Here is a 22,270-nt window from a genome sequence, read left to right on the forward strand (position 1 = left end):
GCAGCATGGGATGAGTCCTCACCATGCAGGCCAAGGTATCTGCTCAGAGGCCTTGGAAGCAACAGCAGGTTTTATTTTTGTTCCTTTGTTTTTGTTTTTGTTTGGTTTCAATGGCTAAAAATCCTATACAAATTCTGATTGGCCCCAAAGACAAACCACCAAGGCCCACTAGTCAGTTGACTCCTGACCTTCCATCATTCTCAACCTAATTAATGCAAGGTCCCTGGATCACAGTGTGAGCATCAAGACCCTGTTAGAGTTAGCAATGACCTTTACATCTATCAGGCTTTTCAAAATATGTAAAGCAGCTGTGCATTGGGAACGCCCCCCAAACCCTCAACCTTAAAACATGAGTAGATGCATTTTTCCTAATTATAGTGTTTTTATCAAGTCTTTGAGACACAATTTTTTTACTAAAACATATTTGAGAAACAGCTTGCTTTTCAAAATGCCCAGGCAGACCACTGAGCCATGCAAAAGAAGATTCTTAAGTGGACTGATTTCCTTGGCTTAAAAAGAAACCTCAGTAGCAGGAGACAGAGAAAAGAATGATCTGAAAAAATTGGGGGGGAAGGGAGAATGTTTGGCTTCCATACTTGTGCCTCTGATATCCTTTTGTTCTCCCACCTCATTGTATTAAGGATGCTAAATCAAACATGATTGCAGTGATGTTTGTGTGTGAAAATGACAAAAGCAATGGCCTAAAATCCCAACCTCATCTTGAACCCTGAAGACTTTTATGGCTTTTCCTTCACTAGGCCCTCCCCCTAAAGCACATTAAAGACCACATTGTTCAAAGGGTCATGGTAGGTTTCATACCACATTTTAATACAACGTAAATAGTAACTGAACTTCCAAGTTTTGTTAGTAATATTTGTATCTCTCTGGAAAATACCCAATAAAAGAACTGAGCCCTTGGTTTAAATAGTAATGCAGAATTATAATATATCAGAAAGGCACAAACAATGCTATCAAATCAGATTTTTTTTAATATATTGTTTTCCCCAGAAAAGGTGTACAGGTCAGAGATGGGTTCAAAATGTACAAATGATCTTATGAAGTGTCAATTAATGTATTCTCTCAAGCCTCAAAACTGTCCAGTTAAATATGTCAGGTCTCAACTCAAAAAGTATAAAATAAACTTGAGACTCATTTCATATTCTGGTCTTTTCCCCCCTTATTCCGTTTGTATATTTGCAAGTCACATTGTGGATCCCCAAGTTAGCTTATGCATTTATTCCTGGAAGATTTTTAACTGGAAGAAGGATATTACAAGTTCTTTATGATTTCATTTTCCACAGCTGTTGCCACCAATTGTCAGCAATACTTTGAGGGTTTAGTGGAAGAGAGGCAACAAGGACTCCAATACTCTTTCCAACTGCCATAAAGAATTCACATCATAAAAATACCTACTGAATTACTGCCTTGGTCCTCTGAAAAAGGATACAGTAAAACAGGAATGTTACAGTTGGGCTTGGGAAAGGGGAATTTGAAAAATGAAAATCTGGGCTGGAGTGAAAGAACAACAAACTTGGTAGTGCTTTTAAAATCATAACTTCATTGCTGGAATTTGTTCACTCTCCAAAGCTCAGGTATTTCTGTTTAACACCCATGTGATACGCATTAAGATGTGGCATATTACAACCTCAGTGCATTTTAAAATAAGACTTATGATTTTCGTAGATTTCTTAGCTACATGTCTGGTTTAAACGATCTCAGAATAACACACTAAGAGCATCTGTTTAGCTCAGTTGAAGTTTCAAGAGCCAAAATCAGCTGCTGGGGTAGGGGTTTCCCACGTGTTACTCAAATCCTAACCAAATTTTGTTTTTTTCGTTCCCTTAATGATGCCTTCGATGATACCAATAGGGTAAAGCAAATGTTAGAATAAAAAAAGAAAGAAAGAAGGAAGGGAAGAAAGAAGTAAAAAAAAAGAAGAAAAAAAGATTACGCAAAGCTTTGACACACGTGACTAAGACCAAAATGATCATCCTCTCCAATTCAATACAGTATTAGCATGAGGACAAAAGGCGTTTAAAAATCAATTGGAGTTATTTCTAGTGGAGGTTGCCTGATCGCAGCAAGTTGGGGAATGAGAACATTCCCAACATTAAAAGGACACTTTTAAGCATTTTTTCTTTTTTAAGCAACCATCTTATTTTCACGGGGAATTCATTCGAGGGCATTGTTTTGGTTTTAGGTGTCTGTCTTGCCAGGCAGGGGCCATGCAAAAGGGCTACATCTATCTTGAAGTGTGCACAATGGCCTCTCTGCGGCTTGCTCTCTGTTATTGATCCTTACAGATGCTCCAAGGCCCTTCCCCCACCTTTCTCCAAATCCCAACCCCCCATTCTGAAAGATAGCTTAAGAAATAAGACTTCCTGCCTAGCGACTGGCAGGGCTGAAAGACCAGATTGTATGACTCCACAGATCAGGCCTGCCACAGTGAAAGCTTGAATAGAGTTAACCCTCTGTGAACTAAAACAAAACATTTGTATGCCCAGCTGTGACAAAGGTTAATTTAAATGGACAAGGGCCCAATATCTAAAACCAAGCAACGCTTTTTTACAGTAGCATTTTCACTGATCTCTTTTGTTAAGTAGTTTGATTTCACTTTTTAAGCCTCCAAAGACCTCCTTCAGCTGGGATAATTCATTTTGTTCCATTAGAATTTTATATGGATGATTCAGGTGAAATTTAAAAAATTCTCTTGTTTTATAAAAGTTCTTGTTTTAGTATTATAAGTTATTTTTCTGCCATTGAACGGCCAAGAAAAATTTAAGTTTCAATATTTAGTTAAGAACTGAGGGAGAACTTTCTGTTCAAACATTTTTTTTTCTCTTTCAGAACTAGGGAAATTACTAAGAGATTCAAACTGGTTGAAAAAAATTCCAACCCTCCAGAGCTATCCCCTCCAAACTCATCTAACTACTGCTCTGCTATCTCTGCTTATCCCTAAACTCCTATTCCAACGGCTTCAGAGCAAATCTTACTTCTTAAACTACTCCCTTCTGGAAAAGCTAGTAAATCCAGATGAGTTTAACAAAGAATTTCTGTACCTACTGGGGGAAAGACAGGAAGCTGTTCAAGAGAAAAATATAATAGGTCTTGCACGTAATTGATAATTTCTATAAACTTTGTTCTTTTCACCAATTTATAATAAAAACCAATGAGGTAATTTTGGCCTACAAAGTGCTAGGGAAGAACATATACGGGAGTGTTACCATAAAGAAGAAAGCTACTGTGAGAGGGAGTCCCACTTCCCTAATTTGCACATCCTCAGAGTTAGAATTAAACTGCAAAGCTGTCCCTGGCAGATGTTAGGCATGCTGCAAGGGGCTGGGAAGTCTTCCTAAGACCAGCTATTTCATAGATTAATGCAGTTCCTACAAATGTACCACTGCCTCAAAGAATCTGAACCTCTTCTGGCTATAACTCAGCAGCACTTGCCTTTAAGAAACCAAAACTTGTGACAAACTCTTAGACTCTATAAATACATCAAAGAAATACAACAAATATTTAATACTAAGATTCATTTTCTAGCTGTTTCTTCAGCTGCCTATTTCTTCCTTGGCCCAAATAATAAAGCTGTGGGACACTGGTATTTGTCACCCAAGTAAGAGCCTATTCTAAATACATGAATTGAACACTAACTACTTGCTATTAATGAGAGAGATGGAAAGAATTTACCCATTTTAAAAACAATCCACTTACGTGTAACTAAATCACTTTGCAGTACACCTGAAACTAACACTAGACTTTAATATGAAATCAACTAGACTTTAATATGAAATTAAAATTAATAAAATTTTAAAGAACCAATCCACTTAAAAAGAAATTAGCAATGGCTTAGTCATATACCCCAAACTGTTCCCGCAAAGGGAATGAGGCTGTCTTATCAAAGGTCTCATGACCCCAATACTATCTATAATTAACAGTACTACATAAGGCTTTGGCAGATGATGAACCGGATTAGGGAATTTAAAATATAAACAAAGTCTGTCAAGAGGTAAACACAACGATTTTTTACATGTAAACTTTACCTTAGGACTGTGATGCAAAATGAAGTTTAAAATTTTTTTTCAAGTCACTATAAAATTTCAATCCATTTTTTGTCTTTTTTTTGTTCTTTCTCTTAAAAACATCAACCACAACAACCAATTTACTACAGTTCTCCCTCGTGTTTCTCTATCCCAAAACATTTATAGCTAGTTGCTTGTTACTTACATGAAAACTTGTTGGCCAAATTCTGCCAAGACACAAAAAAAGAGTGGACTGCCTCCCACAACCCTCAAGGCTACTATTTGCTCTAAACCTTCAAAGAAAATTTCTAAACCTTAGATTTGAGCCCAGACTTAAGCAGTCAGTTCCCTTACCTTCCCATGTCTCCATTTCATGCTTCTCGGAGTCTGTTGAGAAGTTCTATTGCAGCCATGAAGAAACAGAGATTACAGGACAAGTCCAGCCTGATGACCACCCTTCCGACACTTGGCCAATTTCTCTCTCTTAGCCCTCTCTCTCAGCCCGGGCTACAACAGTCATCCTCACAGGTCAGTTTACAAGCCAGTCATGTGATTAGAAAGTTCAGGCGCTAAGGTCACAACGTGTATGGAGTTCGTTTATTACCAAAGGTTATCTAAGTGGAACTGATAGACTTATTTTCTTTAGTTAACGATACTGCCTACCATGTCGTTCTGAAAACTATTATGGGAACGTTTAATAGGAAATACTCCTCTGGTCTTCTTTAAAGCTGAGATCCTACACTTATAAGGCAGCATTTTAAGAAGGACTTGGTTTTCATTTAATTTAAGAGTTCTGATATGAAGGGGGTTTTCTCCCCTTCTTTCTTTCAAGAGCTATTCTAAATTACATTCTTTTATAATCTGGATTAAAAAATTTAAAGTCTCTGACACAAGGAAAAGAAAAAACAAAATCCCTGTGTTATGCTTGTGTTGGGGGGGGGGGTGGAGTGAGATCTCCTGCTTTTTGTCATTATAATAAACAATGACAAGGCAAATTCTTCTGAGAAAATTCAAATGTGAGAAGCTCTGAATTATTTGCAGGTTTCACTTTAACCCTGGTCCTTAATTCTCATGCTGTGGTTATACACACTAGATTGAAATAATGTGTAAAAAAGGAAACTAGGTCTGCAAAATCCTTTTAGAAAGCCAAGGTTAGGAATTTCATCCCCTGCCCCCAGCCAAAAGCTTAAATCTTTAAAGTAAGCTTCTTGCTCCATTCCTTTAAAACTCCTAAGATCTTAAGCAATATTATGCTATGCCTCCTTGATTTGTGAACCATACCGGCAACCCACGGCAGAGTGTGTCATCTGGGTGTGCAAAAAGACTTGCTCAAACATTGCCTCAGAGCTGCAGAGGCTGTCAGGTTTGAGCCATATGCTAATGACACATGATGTCAAACATTCAGCTATCCATTCAGATATCAGAACACATTAGCTAGGCAAGGTCCACTGAGAAGACGGGATGGTCCAAAGACCAGTTATCAGGGATAAGTGCTTTTTAACTGTGCAAAGTTTCATTCAAAGAAATCTCCCTTAACCTCTAGGCTAGCCTTGGGAATAACTTAAAGGCCAGGTACATCCTACCGCAGTATTCCCTAAAAAAGGAGACCTTTCTTGGGGTGGGAGTGGAATCTGTCACTTGCTGGCCATATAACTGGATGGCAAATATTGCTACCAGTGTTACTAGATGGCTTTTCCAAACAAAACAGAGATCATTAAGGTCATCTGACAAAGCAGGACCTAAAGAGAAAGTGACCAATGATTTTAGAGGAGGAGAAAAGGCTGTAATTTGCCTAAAAATAAATTTTTTGCCACTGCCATCACACACCTCACCCCAACATAAACACATTGACCAGCTTTCTTATTCCATTCCCACCCAGACATGAGATTAATACAGATTTTCTTCTGAGTCCCTGGGAACTTAATGGAGCTCTTATATATTAAGTGACAATAAATAGAATAATAGGAAAAGAGCTGAACAAGGGGAAATTCCACAGGCAAAAAAAAAATTATTCATTCATAAGGCAGCTCTGCTTTGCTGAAGGATACAGTTTTATTTGAACTCAGTACCTACATAACAACAGAGATGTAGTAAGCATTTTCACTTAACCGTACCAACCTCTGGAGAAAAATATGAAACGGGGAGCTATTAGTAACACCTAGTGTTTTTAATTTTTATTTATTTATTTATTTATTTTTTGGTCTTTTTGCCTTTTTTTCTTGAGCCGCTCCGGCTCTTTTGTCTTTTTTTAGGACTACACCCATGGCATATGATGGTTCCCAGGCTAGGGGTCCAATCAGAGCTGTAACCACTGGCCTACACCAGAGCCACAGCAACGTGGGATCCGAGCTGCATCTGCGACCTACACCACAGCTCACGGCAACACCGGATCCTTAACCCACTGAGCAAGGGCAGGGACCGAACCCGCTACCTCATGGTTCCTAGTCGGATTCGTTAACACTGCGTCACGACGGGAACTCCCAACACCTAGTATTAAGATTGAAGCAGAGCTCTTGATTTTTAAGGGTGTGCCTTTGTAATAACCCTTGATGTGCCCATGAGCCTGAGAAGAAATCTTTACCATAGTTTAAGGCTAAGTCTTATCTTTGGATATAGAGTTATATTTCTTCAGTGTCCTGAGTCACACAAGTTTTCTGAGAGTCCTTTACGGTTCTACTGGGAGGAAGGGGTAGAGAACATCAACATGCACCTCACTGACCATGCGAATGCAAAGACAAACTCCAAATCTAAACGGGCTCCCAGGGAGAATTGCTGCTGTGGCTCAGAGGTAACAAACCCAACTAGGATCCATGAGGATGCAGGTTCAATTCTTGGTCTCAATCAGTGGGTTAAGTTTTTGTGTGCAGACAAGCTTGGATCCTGTGTTGCTGTGGCACAGGCCGGCAGCTGTAGCTCCAATTCAACCCCTAGCCTGGAAACTTCCAAACACTGTACGTTCGGCCCTAAAAAGCAAACAAAATAAAACAGAACAACAAAATAACTAGGGCTCCCAATAAGACTGTTAAAAACAACAACAACAACTGTAGAGGAGAAAAATCAATTTAAAAGATTAAAAAGATTCTTGGAATTCATGAGTGGAAAGGGGAAGAAAGAAAATAAGAAATCGGCAATACTTTCTACTTATTAATACTGGGTTTGTAATATAGAAAAAAGTAGATGAACAAAATTCTACATCCAACCAACACCTGCAACATTTGCATAATTCAAAAGTTGAGTCTAAATTATGACTGGCAGAACTTCAATTAACCTTGCAAGAAGCTGGTTCCATTTTCATTTTATTCATTCATTCATTCATTTATTTACTTATTATTTTTTCTTTTTATGGCCACACCTGCGGCATATAGAAGTTCCTAGGCTAGGGACTGAATCGGAGCTGCAGCTGCATGCCAACGCCACAAGCCACAGCAATACTGGATCTGAGCCACATCTGGGATCCTTAAGCCACTAAGCAGGGCCAGGGACCAAACCTGCATCCTCCCAGACATTATGTAGGGTTCTTAGCCCACTAAGCCACAACAGGAGCGCCTCCATTTTCATTTTAAAGATGGAGAAACTGAGGCCCTAAGAAAGGAAAAGACAGGAGTCATCAGACCATCTGAGAAGAAATCCAAATGTCCTAGTCCCTCATTTCCTCCGTTATGTCACACACCTTGGACAGAAAAAAAACCAAAGCCTCTATTTAGATGTTACTATTTAATATCATTTCCATGTTTGTTTATTCAAATGGCAGCTGTTAAAGAAGACTGCAGATTTTGAAGCTAAAGGGGGTAATCAAGATGTATTATGTTGAGTACTTCAAAATAAAAGATAGCAATTCTAGTGGGTACACAATCACTGGAATCACTTCAGCCTTATTTAAGACATTTAGATGATAGTCTGATGCAAAGTGAAAGCCATGTGACCACTCTGATGGAAGGGACTGGCTAAGAAAATCGCTGTCCACTTCAGGAAAACAGAAATATGCAGAAAATACTTTAAATTCCTTTTTAAACTTGCAAAACCACAAAAAACAAAAGCCCGCAGTGTCTGGTTCTCATCTGTCAGATCCTTGATGTAGACATTCTTTGCGGCAATGAAAGGAGTTTAATTTAATAAACAGGAATAATGAAACACAGCTAAATGAAGTCTGTACTATCTGGGACTAACAAGCAAACTCCTGAGTTCACAAAAAGAATAGGAGAAACAAAGAACATACTTAGATATAATTTCCAGTTTTGCCATCTATTCTTGGAGTTGGAAAGGGGAATCCATAATTCAGGAAAAAACAAACTAAAAACAACTTAGAGTCACAAACTAAAAATATTTTAGAAACTGGGGGTTTTCATCCAATTCTACGAACATTCATTGAGCGTCTCCTAAGAGCTAGGCACTATGCTGAGTGAAGTGACAGAAATGAATATTACACGCTCCTCACCTTAGGGGTGCTCACCGTCTGCTGACCCCTTCGGCTTCATTTTCCGCCACTCTACATTAACCCATTTAGCGCAAACACACGAAACAGATGAAGGACAACACGATGCAATGAGTATGGTAACAGAGGTAGAGACTAAGTGTCAGGGAAACAGATGAAGGAAACTTCGTTAGATTGGTGTGGCATGTCACAGGAAGGACATTACATTTGAGCTGAACAGTGGCATTCTACAAGTAGACAGGCAGAAAAGGTATTTTAGAACTTAATACCTTAATAAGTAGAACTGGGAAAATCTCAAAAGACATTTTAATGTCTATGTTATAAAGTCAGGAAATAAACCTGTATGTATGCAGACAAGTAACATGATTGGTGATGAAAAAGACAACTACAGGGTGTCACTTAGGAACGGCTTTATATACAATGCTTTATATACAGGAACCAAATGCAGTGTATATACCTTGCCTGGATTATGATTTGAACAAATCGACTATGAAAAGACATTTTTGAGACAATCAAGTAAATTTAAATATGAGTAGGGATTTAATTAGATCTATTTCCCACCCACAAACTTAAGACCTGGAAAGAGTGAGGTCTCCATTATAAAAATCTCCGTAATTCTCCAGTCAAGATCTTGTACATGGATTTTTCAAGTATCATAATTAAGAGCAGATTATAGTATGAATAAACCAGCCCCTTTTGAATGCAAATAAAAAGAAAAGAAACAGATGTACAGTATACAAACAAAAACACAGCCAACTATTCTGTCTCCTAAGTCTGAACAAGTTAGGACTTATTCATCCCATATGGCACCCCTGCCCATCTAACTTCTTCACATTAAGCCCAATGATTAATGCAAATAAATATTACAGCTCTGAATATAGAAGCAGTTCAAACTGCTGTTAAGCAACATGTGCAAATGAAGTAAGAAAGGAAGGAAAGAAGGAAGGAAGGAAGGAAAGAAGGAAGGAAGGAAGGAAGGAAGAAAAGATCACAGCAGTAAAAAGCAAGACTTGGAGGCAGTGCAAATGTACAGACAGCCCTTTCCTCTGGTGTCCCTAAAAAAGTTAAGTCCACTTAAAACCCAATAATTTCCAGACAGACTCTGGCCTCAGCCCTGACTTCTCATTGTTGTTTCATTTGTCTATACACACCCATCTGCCTGACTGAGAGGGGAAAAAAAAGTCAGATGACTGAGGAACAGGTTTCTGCCTATAAGTAGCTCACTTCTGTGTAAGTGAGGACTCTGGACAAAGGCCTGAAAAATAAAAGCTCCCAGTAACTGGTGTACAATCTCACTGCACCCAGTCAATCACAATGGCTCCCAGGCACTTATAGAATAAAGGTCCACACTCCCAATGCCCTTTACGATCCAGCCCCTGCTGATCTTTCCAGCTTCATTTACCACCAGCACTACTCCCTAGAAATAACTCATCACTCCAGCCATACTGAGTAGTACAAGTATGCTTGTAGTACAGGTATGCTAGGCTATAACGGCTGCCTGGAATAACTCTTCCTGCTACTTCCTTATAGCATTCACTACCACTTACTCACCTTTCTGGACTCAATTTAAATATCACCTCCTCTGTAGGGTATTCTAAGACTCCATTCTTTCAGCCCTCAAATCAGAGTCAAACCACAGTCTCTTCCATGTTGCCTGGATCCCTAAAATACACCATGATACAGCAGTCACCTAGAGTTTTCATTTTACGGTTCTATCTTCCTTACTGGTCTGAATATAACCTCAAAGAGTCAAACTTTGGTAATTCCAGAGCACAGCCCTGGATTTATCATAGAGCAGGCATTCATAATATGCTAAAGCAATTAGAAGGGTTTTGGTATGTGTGTTGTGTAGGTGAGTGTGCAGTTATTTTATTAAACCTAATGGTATATTCACATTCTTTCATTTTCCACATTTTCTAACTCTTTCATCCTACTTCAGGGGAGGTTTTTTTCCCCTAAACAAACTCCATTTCAGAGCCCCCATAAGTCAGGCCCTTTGTTTTATATACATATTTTGTCATTTGTAAATCTACCTAACACTGACTCTTCCAATAATGAAGACCCAGAACGGGTAATAAAAGATTTCTGACCCATATATCCTATTTACTGAGTTCCTGTATTAGTATGGAATCATGTTGCTGGTGATCTTTCGATTATATCTATCTATCTATCTATATTCACACACACACACACACACACACACACACACATATAAAACCCAGCTAGATTCCAAGCTATATGAAGGCGGGGGCTGTGCCCCCTAGTCTAGTTCACCACTGTATCCTCGGTGCCTGACACAACGCAGGTTCTCAATGAGTATTTGCTGACTGGAGGAAGGAAGGAAAGGAGTTGCTTCTAGAGCAAGAACAGGAGAAAGAAAGAAAATCCTCAGGAACACAAATATTCACAAAAATATTGCCCTAGGCCATTCCTGCAAAGCCAAAACCAGTTCACCCAGCCTCAATCCCAACTCCAGTAAATCCTACTGATACACAGAGCTCTCCTCTAATTGAGGGATTGAGTGCAATAAATCTGAAAACCAACAGGACTAGTTGTAAACCGGCCAAGTGGCAATCCTACCTACAACCAACCCTGTCCTTCCTACTCTGCTAGAGATTGAACCTGACTCTCTAAAGATAAGCACAAGGAAAAGCGAAGGCAATGGGGGCTTAATAATCTTACTTTGGGGTAGAGCCTGGCTTCAGCTGGCAAAGGGACTGACTTTTGTGAAGCAAGATATAATATACATAACCCCAGTCTGAGTGAACTACACATAGCAACTCAGCCCGACCCCAGGTCTTGGAGTCACGAATTGCTCCCTTGAGCCTCACATCTTGCTATCCAACTGCTTCCTGGGGATCTCCACCTCGATGGATCTATCACAAGCACCTCAGACATGTCCAGACATACCCACCCTTTAAAACGTGACCATCTTCCTCAGCTCCCTGTTTCAGTGAACAGCTTCAACCACCCAAGTGAAAAAAACCCGGGACGCTCCTTGACTCCTTTCTTCCCTTTAACCCACCTACATTCAACTTATCTTCATTCCTGTCTTTCCTGTCTCTTCAAAAGCTGCTGAATCAGCCGCTCTCTAACCAAAGATGGGACAAAATGATTACTCTAAAATAAAAAAAAAAATAAATAAATAAACAAATAAATAAAACACAAATGTTTAAACCCGTAAGTTTTTTTGCTTTGTTTTGTTTTGCTTTTTCAGGGCTGCACCCGTGGCATATGGAAGATCCCAGGCTAAGGGTCAAATTAGGAGCCACAGCTGCTGGCCTACACCATAGCCACAGCAATGAGGGATACAAGCCGCATCTGTGATCTACACCACAGCTCACAGCAGCACCGGATCATTTAACTCATTCAGTGGAGCCATGGATGGAACCTGAGACCTCATGGTTTACACTAGTTGGGTTCGTTCCACTGTGCCACAATGGGAACTCCCTAAATTTTAAATAATGAGTTAATAATGACTCTAGGAGTTCCCGTCATGGCTTAGTGGTAATAAACCTGAAGTATCCATGAGGATGAGGGCTCGATCCCTGGCCTCACTCAAGTTCTTAGCTGCCCTAAAGGTTCCAATCCTATGGATTTCTATATTTCCATCCCATTGGATACCTGCTGGTTCTCAGCATGAGTATTCCAAGAATAGGGACATAGTATGATTTACCTCTGCTTTCCTGGTACCTACCATAGAACCTAGCAAAAAATATGAGTGCAGTCATCCCTGGGTATTCATAGGGGATTGGTTCCTGGACCTCCATGGATACCAAAATGCACAGATGCTCAAACCCATTAATATAAAATGGCATAGTATTTGCACATAACCTATGTACATCCTTCAGTATACTTCAAATCATCTCTAGATTACTTATAATACCCAATATAATGTAAATGCTATATAAATAATTGCTGGTGTGCAGCAAATTCAAGTTTTGCTTTTTGAAACCTTCTGGAATATTACAAATTTCAGTATTTATGATCCATGATTGGCTGAATCCAAGGATTATGGAATCTGCAGATACAGAGAGTTAACTTACTTAATTCATGTTTGATGAATTTAAAAGGCCTAAAGGAGTTCCCGTTGTGGCGCAGTGGTTAACGAATCCGACTAGGAACCATGAGGTTGCAGGTTCGGTCCCTGCCCTTGCTCAGTGGGTTAACGATCCGGCGTTGCCGTGAGCTGTGGTGTAGGTTGCAGACGCGGCTCGGATCCCGCGTTGCTGTGGCTCTGGCGTAGGCCGGTGGCTATGGCTCCGATTCGACCCCTAGCCTGGGAACCTCCACATGCCGCAGGGGCAGCCCAAGAAATAGCAAAAAGACAAAAAAAAAAAAAAAAAAAAAAAAAGCCTAAACTTCCACGGAAACCATAAGTCCACATTTACAGCTGACTAAAGTAAGAGGTAACCTGAAATTAGATACTCTGGAGTTAGACAAATGTGGACTTAAATATCAGCTACACAATTTGCACTAGTTTTGTAAATTTGGGCAAGGTGCTGTCAAATCTCTGAGTTTAGCTTTCATATCTGTTAAATGGGAACAGTAACTCCATAGAGCTACTGATAACCTAAGAATACACAGATCAAAGTATCCAAAATTATCTTTCACAATACAACACAAAGCTATGTTTACACGTCAGTGAGAGAATCGAGCAAACTCCAGGACCAATAGGTTTGCACCCTCACTGTTCCACTGGCAGCCTGTCTAACCCCAAAGGCCTTGGGCATCTTATCAACAGGATCAAGCTACCACTGCTTGGCAGGTTGAGCAAAGGGGGCATTGCTTCTCTGTTGCTTTCCTAGTACTTGCTGCCTCTGTGTATATTCATTCATCTCCCCCTCTGGGAAATCATAAATATTATTCACTCCAGGGCTTTGGAATTAGGATTTTTGTCAACTTGACATTTAAATATATTGAGCAAAGGGAACAGATATTGGAGGTGGGTATACATATTTCACTACAAGAGAGAATAAACCATCTATGCTGCTCCAAGACATTTTGGCGCTGGAACTAAAGCCCCATTCTCTCATGTACAGGACTATTTCTTTTCCATTTACAGGAAAATAGAATAAAGAGGGTAAGCAAGCAAGTTCTGGGGTTAAGCCTAGATTCAAACTTTGAATCCTGCTTTTAATAACCTGTTATGTGACTTCAGATAATCTGCATAATTTAAGTCTCGATTTCCTCATCTATAAAATGGGTTAACAGTACCTACACTCCATAGAGTCTCTGTGAGAACAGGGAGATAACCTTATGGAAAACGTTCAAGGAGTCCCTGTCGTGGCTCAGTGGTTAATGAATCTGATCAGTAACCAAGAGGTTGCAGGTTCAATCCCTGGCCTCGTTCAGTGGGTTAAGGATCCAGTGTTGCCATGAGCTGTGGTGTAGGTCACAGATGTGGCTCGGATCCCACATTGCTATGGCTGTGGTATAGGCCGGTGGCTATAGCTCTGATTAGACCTCTAGCCTGGGAACCTCCATATACCCCAGGTGTGGCCCTAGAAAAGACAAAAAAAAAGAAAAGAAAAACGTTCAACACATTGTCTGACATATTGTAAATTCTCAATAAACTTAGATAATATTATTTAGAATATTTATTTTCTTATTATAAAGTAATATATGTTCAGTAGAAGAAAAATATAAAGAGAAAAAAAAACTTTTTTTTTTTTTTTGGTCTCTTTAGGGCTGCACCTGCGGCATATGGAAGTTCCCAGGCTAGAGGTCAAATCCAAGCTGCAGCTGTTTCCCTACACCACAGCCACCAGATCCAAGCCACGTCTGCAACCTACACTGCTGCTTATGGCAATGCCAGATCCTTTAACCCACTGAGTAAGGCCAGGGATGGAACCCACATCCTCATGGATACTAGTCAGGTTCTTAACCTGCTGAGACACAACAGAAACTCCAGAAAAAACACTTTTAATTCTACTACCTAGACAGAATCACAAGTAATGTTAGTTACAGTTTGGTATACCTTTTATTTTTTCTTCTGTGTATATATATTTTTCATGTTAATTTTCCTTACTAAATTCAACATATTATATACATAGTTTTCTCTCTTCTTTTTCACTCGGCATATTCTCCAATGTTATTAAACATTATTTAAATATATCTTTATATATGATTATATAATCTTTAATATATACATATATTCTACATTAAATATGTACCAGATAATAAAATATTTAATAGTTATTACTTGTAAAGATTTTGTATAACAGCAGCAAAGTACTCCATTAGTGGATGTTACATTATTTTTTTTTTTCTTTTTAGGGGCCCGCCTGTGGCATATGGAAGTTCCAGGGCTAAGGGTTGAATCAGAGCTGCAGCTGCCAGCTTATGCCACAGCCAGAGCAACCTGGGATCTGAGCCACATCTGTAACCTATATCATGGTTCACGGCAACACCAGATCCTTAACCCACTGAGGAAGGCCAGGGATCGAACCCACACCCTCATGGATACTAATCAGGTTCTTAACCCACTGAGCCATGACAGGAATGCCAGTTGTTACATAATTTAAACAGTATTTTTTTACTGGATAGTTGAGCCGCTTCTAATTTAATTTCAATATTAGCTGCTTCTAATTTCAATATTTTAGCAACATCTATGACAAATTTTTTTTTTTTTTTCTTTTTAGGGCCACACCTGCAGCATATGGAAGCTTCCTGGCTAGAGGTCAAATAAGCAGCTTGCCAGCCTACACCACAGCCACAGCAACACAGGATCTGAGCTGAATCTGCAACCTATGCCACAGCTTGCAGCAACACTGGATCTTTAACCCACTGAGCAAAGCCAGGGATCAAACCCACATCCTCTCTTCTTTTTGCTTTTTAGGGCCGCACTCACGGCATATGGAAATTCCCAGGCCAGGGGTCAAGTTGGAGCTGCAGCTGGCCTACACTACAGCCAAATCTGAGCTGCATATGCGACCTATACCACAGCTCACGGCAATGCTGGATCCTTAACCCACTGAGTGAGGCCAGGGATCGAACTTGCATCCTCATGGATACTACTTGGGTTTGTTACTGCTGAGCCATGATGGGAACTCCTGAATCCCTCAGAGTTCTTAACCCACTAATCCACAGTGGGATCTACAAAAGATTTTTTTTTTTTTTTTTTTTTTTTTTTGGTTGTACCTGCACCATATCGAAGTTCCCAGATCAGGGATCAAACCCATGCCAGAGCTGCAGCAATGCTAATCCTTAACCTGGTGCACCACAGGGGAACTTCCAAAAGATTTTATACACTGTTACCTCACTCAAATTAGTTCCTTAGGACATACTTTCCAGAAGTGGTTAACTAAATTAATCTATGCACATTTAAAGTTTTCATATGTACTGCCAAATTATTCACCTGAAAAAGGTTACCAAAATATGAGTGCCCACCTCACACACTGGGATGTATTTCTCATTAAACTATTCTACAGAGGCCATGCGGTAGCACTCTGAGCATGTGGTTAACCTTGCTGATGGAGGCAGCTGACTCAGGACACTGACCATTCTGTGGGAAAGTGGGAGGTTGGTAATTCTTCAGCAAACTAAATAAAGAGTTGGGGGGGAAAAGCTTGCCATCTTGTGGAGGATAAGAGGGCAGATTACATTATCTTTAATTGGACATTTTAATGAGACCAATACTAACTTGATCAAAGAGGTGCTTTTGACCCCAAATTTCAATCAGATTGGAGTGCTACTTTGGGGTACAACTTGGAAATGTTCCTTCCTGCTCCATTCAGTCATTTAGCATTCACACAAACTTACTTTGGGGAAGGGGAAGAAGGAGGCAGGTATAAAGGGCCTTGGAGTTAAACAGGTTCAAGATTCCACAGTAAGAACAGTAAGAAATGGTAAATTTCCTCCTATTTTTGAGGTTCATTTCCCTTACAAAAAACAAACAAACAAAACTGGGATCAAGCTATTTTGGTTGAGAATGTGTGTCGAATACTTATCACATTATTAAGTAGCTATCATGGACCCAGCACATTTAGCAATAACTGTTATCTTACTCCTAAACACCACAGAAACTTGGTTCTCAAGTCCATTAGTGAGAGAAAATGCCTGTTCAGACATAAGTGTGGGAGAGGTACCCTTCAGTAGCCATCAAAGACCACTCTCCCAGGGAATGTTGGTTGCTAGGGGGAGTGGGAGGGAAGAAACAGGAAGTTTAGTCAAAGGGTACAAAGTTTGGCTATACAAGATGAGTAAGTCCTAAAGATCTACTGTACATAGTGCTAATAGTTAATACTGTATTGTTTACCTAAAATTTTGCTGAGAAGGTGGGATTTTTTTTTTTTTTGCCTTTTTTTTTTTTAAAGGGCCACACCCAAGGCAAATGGAGGTTCCCAGGCTAGGGGTCTAATCTGAGCTATGGCTGCCGGCCTACATCACAGCCATAGCAACACCAGATCTGGGCCATATCTGTGACCTACACAGCTCATGGCAATGCCAGGTGGATCCTTAACTCACTGAGTGAGGCCAGGGATTGAACATGCATCCTCACAGATGCTAGTCAGATTCATTTTCGTTGAGCCATGAAGGGAACTCCTCAATAAAATGATTTTTTAAAAGATCATTCAGAGTTCTTATTATGGCTCAGCAGTAATGAGCCCAACTAGTATCCATGAGGACATGGGTTCGATCCCTGGCCTCGCTCAGTGGGTTAAGGATCTGGCATTGCCGTGAGCTGTGGTGTGGGTCACAGACACAGCTGGGATCCCAGCTCTACCAAATTCTAGCTGTGTGACCTACAACTAAACTATCACCTCATCGTTCAGGGCTCAATTTGTCATCTGCAGAAATGGGAAACATTATCTTTGTACTATAGTTTTCTTACAAAAATTTAAGAATATTTTAAAGATCATTGAAGTTGCAAAAGGACTTCTGCCTCTGACCAAGATGGAGTAATGGGAACCAGATTCGGCCTCCTGAGTAGAGATACTGGAAATGGACAAAGTATATAAAAAAAAATGACTTTCATGTACTGACTTTAGGCAGCAAAGGACAGTGATTCCTGGGGGAAACATACAAGGAAAGCCTGTAAATATCTTACCAAACTGCCTAGAAAGTTTCCGGGCTGGAGCATAGGAGGAGGCCAGGGTGATTAGAATTAACAGGGCAGGAGTTCCCGTCGTGGCGCAGTGGTTAAGACTAAGAACCATGAGGTTGCGGGTTCGGTCCCTGCCCTTGCTCAGTGGGTTAACGATCCGGCGTTGCCGTGAGCTGTGGTGTAGGTTGCAGACGCGGCTCGGATCCCGCGTTGCTGTGGCTCTGGCGTAGGCCGGTGGCTACAGCTCAGATTCAACCCCTAGCCTGGGAACCTCCATATGCCGCAGGAGCGGCCCAAGAAATAGCAACAACAACAACAACAAAAGACAAAAAGACAAAAAAAAAAAAAAAAAAAAAAGAATTAACAGGGCAGAGGGCAGGAAAGGAGGGCTACACAGAGAGAACAGAATAGGATCTGCAGAGGTTTCTCCTGAGTATTCAGCTGAGGACAAGTAATTGCACATGTAAAAGGAAACTACTCAAGGTTGAGGAAACCACCCGAAAAAAGAGTAGGGGCAATTATTTTCAGGGCTCCCACAGAGCCAGGAATAGTTCTTGTTCTCACCAGCTAGAGTGGAAAATGTTCAAGGTTAGAGAATTTCTTTCCTGAAGGTCCTGATTAGTATTCATATATCCCCAACAACTGGCCTTCTGGTATTCCCCTAAAGACACCAATTGTTTTTCTAAAGTTAGCTATTGCCATGTTCAATTCATATAGGACAGAATCTAAGACATGTTGTGATGGTTGGTTTGCAGGATGAGAGATGGGTAATAAAGTTAGGAGGAGTCAAAGAGGTAAGTCCAAGAGCTTGAGAGATAGATCCTAAAAATAAACTTTGCCCCAGGCTCATTTTGACATTGACAAAATCCACCACTATAAGCAAAAGTCTCCCTTGCAAATTAGCTTAGCAAAAAATGGCTGTACAGATAACAACATCATACCCCCTTTTCAATGAACTGGTAACCACCTTGAAATTGTCCCTTTCTTCCTGGATGCTTTTTTAACCTTTTTTTTTTTTTTTAAGGGCCACACCCTTGGCATATGAAAGTTCCCAGGCTAGGGGTCAAATCGGAGCTGCAGCTGCCAACCTACACCACAGCCACAGCAATGCAGGATCTTTAACCTACTGAGAGAAGTCAGGGATCGAACCTGTGTCCTCATGGATACTAGTCAGGTTTGTTACCGCTGAGCCATAAAGGGAACTCCTTGGGTGCTTTTTAAGCCTCTACAACTCTGCTCAAAGCAGATCTTCCCACTCAGCATGTCTTCCTTGCAGGAGACACCCAAATGTATTAAGACAATCCTTTTGACCTGCCTTTTTGGTAGGAATGACATAATTAAAGTCTGGTATTGCCGTCTTAATGGTGTTTATTCAGTCTTGGTGAAGTTCACCTTTCATACAATAAGATACTTGAATTCCATGGAACCTCTCTATTCAGATCAAGTTAATACAAAGTTGAAAAGCTTAGATCCTTTATCATATAACACTGAGAATTCTCAAATAAATGCAGCATGAAAAGAACTTGCTAAACTTCCAGGCGAAGACATTGAGGTGCCATTATTTTAACGATTCGTTAAAAAGAAAAATTAAGAAGAAATGGATAGGGTACTTTTTTTTATTGTAAGTGCTGTAAAATCACAGTGATTTGAAAAATCAACACTTGGCAAAATAAAAATGCATGACAGACCTCTGAGAACCAGTTGGTAGCAGGCTTATAGTTGAAGTTCTTTAATGGTCTATTAAAGACCCATCCAGCTCCCTTAAAGTAAAAATGTACATATGGAGACTTCTACAAAGGCCAGACACTGGAAAATGTAAAAGGCTATCTGGCAAGCAACAACACGGTATTTATCAGAACTTCCAAAAAGCACTATTTCAATAAATTCCAGTTATCCTAGCCTTCCAACTCTCTCTCTCCTCCCACAAAGCACCTAAGAAACATCTGAGGCAAACAAAGTTCTATTTTATTCTTTTTTTCCCCAGAGGGATGCAACACCTTGCAAGCAGATACAGAACCACAAATCTTTGTTACAGAGATGAACAACAGAAGAATGATTATAGATCAATATTCAACTGTTCTTGGAATTTGGATAACTAAAAACAGCTGTAGCTAAAATAACTGGAGCCAGAAAATCCTCTGCCACTTATTAATTTCATAATCTTAATTTCTTCACTCATAAAATAAGGATAATAACACCTATTGTCCTAACCCAAAAGTGTTCTGAGGAAGCAATTAGAATGTGTGTGGAAACATTTTATAAACAAAATGTCATACAGTTATTATTTTTAGTAAAAATAACATGTACTTTAAAAAAGGGATAGGGAGTTCCCGTCGTGGCGCAGTGGTTAACAAATCCAACTAGGAACCATGAGGTTGTGGGTTCGGTCCCTGCCCTTGCTCAGTGGGTTAACGATCCGGCGTTGCCGTGAGCTGTGGTGTAGGTTGCGGACGCAGCTCGGATCCCGTGTTGCTGTGGTTCTGGCGTAGGCCAGTGGCCACAGCTCCGATTAGACCCCTAGCCTGGGAACCTCCATGTGCCGCAGGAGCAGCCCAAAGAAATAGCAAAAAGACCAAAAAAATAAATAAATAAATAAAATAAAAAGGGATAGTTAAGAAAAGGATAAAATAATTGGGGCAGAAGGGAAAGGAGAATGGCTGGCTGGTCCCAGGTCTATAATTCAAAAATAATCATTACCAAAAAGGCATACTGTTTTCATTTTCATTATCTTTCTGAACTAAAAATTCATTCTTTTTCCTTTGGCAGTTAAATGTGTTGACAGCTCATGAAACAGGAATTTCATGAGATATAAAAGGACTAATCACATAAACAAAAAATTGAACTGGAAAATTATTAGAAAAAAATGACTATATATATATTTTTTACTATTGGAGTGGAGGGAAAGTCTAAGCATAGCATAAAACCCAGACGTCATTAAGCAAAAAATGATCATATCTGCATTTATACAAATGTCTAACTTCTGACAGGCAAAGACACCCAAGCACACACTCACTCACAAGTACTTATAAACATAAGGAAATCCTACAGGAGTTCCCTTGTGGCTCATTGGGTTAAGAGTCTGGTATTGTCACTGCTGCAGCTCAGTTTGCTGCTGTGGTACAGATTTGATCTGGGAACTTCCACATGCTGTGGGTGAAGGAAGGAAGGAGAAGGAAGAAGGAGGAAGGAAGGAAGGAAGGAAGGAAGAAAGAAAGAGAAAGAAGGAAAGAAGGAAGGAAAGAAGGAAGGAAGGAAGGAAGGAAGGAAGGAAGGAAGGAAGGAAGGAAGGAAGGAAAGAAAGAAAGAAAGAAAGAAAGAAAGAAAGAAAGAAAGAAAGAAAGAAAAGAAAGAAAAGAAAAGAAAGAAGGAAAGAAGGACGGAAAGAAAGGAAGGAAGGAAAGAAAGAAGGAAAGAGAAAGAAAGAAGGAAGGAAGGAAAGAAAGAAAGAGAGAGAGGGAGGGAGGAAGGAAGAAAGAGAGAAAAATCTTACAAATAAGGATTAAGTTTAAGTAACAAAAAGATAAGCAAACACAGGGTTCCCATTGTGGCTCAGCCTGTTAAGAATGCAACATAGTATCGGTGAGGATATGGGTTTGATCCCTGGCCTCCTCAGAGCATTAAGGATCCAGCATTGCCACAAGCTGCAGCACAGATGTGGCTCAGATGTGGCATTGCTGTGGTACAGGCCAGCAGCTGCAGCTCCAATTCGAACACTAGCCTGGGAACTTCCATATATGTCTCACGTGAAGCTGTAAAAAAAAAAGAACTCCAAGGCAAGGAGTTCCCTGGTAGCTCAATGGGTTATGGACCTGGTATTGTCACTGCTGTGGTGCAGGTTCAATTCCTGGCGCAGGAACCTCCACACACTGTGGGTGTAGCCAACTGCCTCCCCCACAAATCCAATGGGAAATAATATGATAAAATAAAGATGTCTTAATATGATCATAGTATGAAAAATGCTGAAAAGGTCACTAATAAAAACTCAAAGCAATTATACATTGTTTCTTACCCATTAAATTGGCAAAAAAAAATTAAAATGCTGAGAATATTTTAGTGCTAAAAGACTTCAGAAAATGAGTATGCTTATACAATGTTGGCAGTTGATATAAACCTTGAATACGGCTTACAGTATCTATCAACATTTAAACTGTGCACACTCTTTGACACAGAATCCCACTTTTACTACTCTATCTTAGATATACACTTAAATATATGTTCACAAAGATGTATGTGTAAGGATGATCATTGGAACATGTTATAATTTTTAAAAGCTGGAAGGAACTCAAATATTCACCAATATAGGAAAAGCCAAGAAGTGCGGAAATGATTAAGGAATTAAGAAACCAGACTCTTTAGACCTTACTCACTTCGCAAGAACTCATTTTGGATATTAGTCAGGCTGTCACTAGTGGGTTACTCCTCCTGTACTAAACCCACAGCTTAAAGCCAAGTAGTTGATCAAAACCTGACAGACAGCTGCTTCCAGAGTGCATGGGCCCTAGGCTCGAAGTCCAGGCTTAGACTAAGAAAGGATAATAAACAATGTATTCCATCATATCAGGAATGACATGATCTTCCCCAGAGTTGAGCACAGGACCTGACAGAGTAGGTATTCAGAGACTATTTGAGAAATAGGGCTGATTCTGAACTTGCATGACCTTTACATCTTGTACTGTAGGTATCTCATTTGCCTCATTCTAGTCCTGCTGTTGAAAACTGAGTAACTTGCTTGTTAAATGAAAAGGATCATGGTTACACCTTGTGTAA

The 22,270-nt window shown here is 40.0% G+C and overlaps 1 protein-coding gene across 8 annotated transcripts in view; it reads right to left on the minus strand.

Annotated features, from left to right (window-relative positions):
- Nucleotides 1–22,270, minus strand: part of NR6A1 (nuclear receptor subfamily 6 group A member 1) — a 245,479-nt gene that overhangs the window by 75,579 nt on the left and 147,630 nt on the right. For 4 of the 8 annotated variants that reach the window (XM_084963142.1, XM_084962573.1, XM_021099647.2 and 1 more), the window contains exon 1: nt 4,377–4,490. In XM_084963142.1, the coding sequence (XP_084819268.1) occupies nt 4,377–4,392 (16 nt within the window). In that variant the 5' untranslated portion in view covers nt 4,393–4,490. 8 annotated transcript variants of the gene reach the window in all.

Source organism: Sus scrofa, chromosome 1 (genome assembly GCF_054392235.1).
Source record: "Sus scrofa isolate SSC_HxYL_T2T_F1_AM1 chromosome 1, Sscrofa_HxYL_maternal_Yorkshire_Landrace_v2.0, whole genome shotgun sequence".
In the NCBI taxonomy this organism is placed as follows: Eukaryota; Metazoa; Chordata; class Mammalia; order Artiodactyla; family Suidae; genus Sus; species Sus scrofa.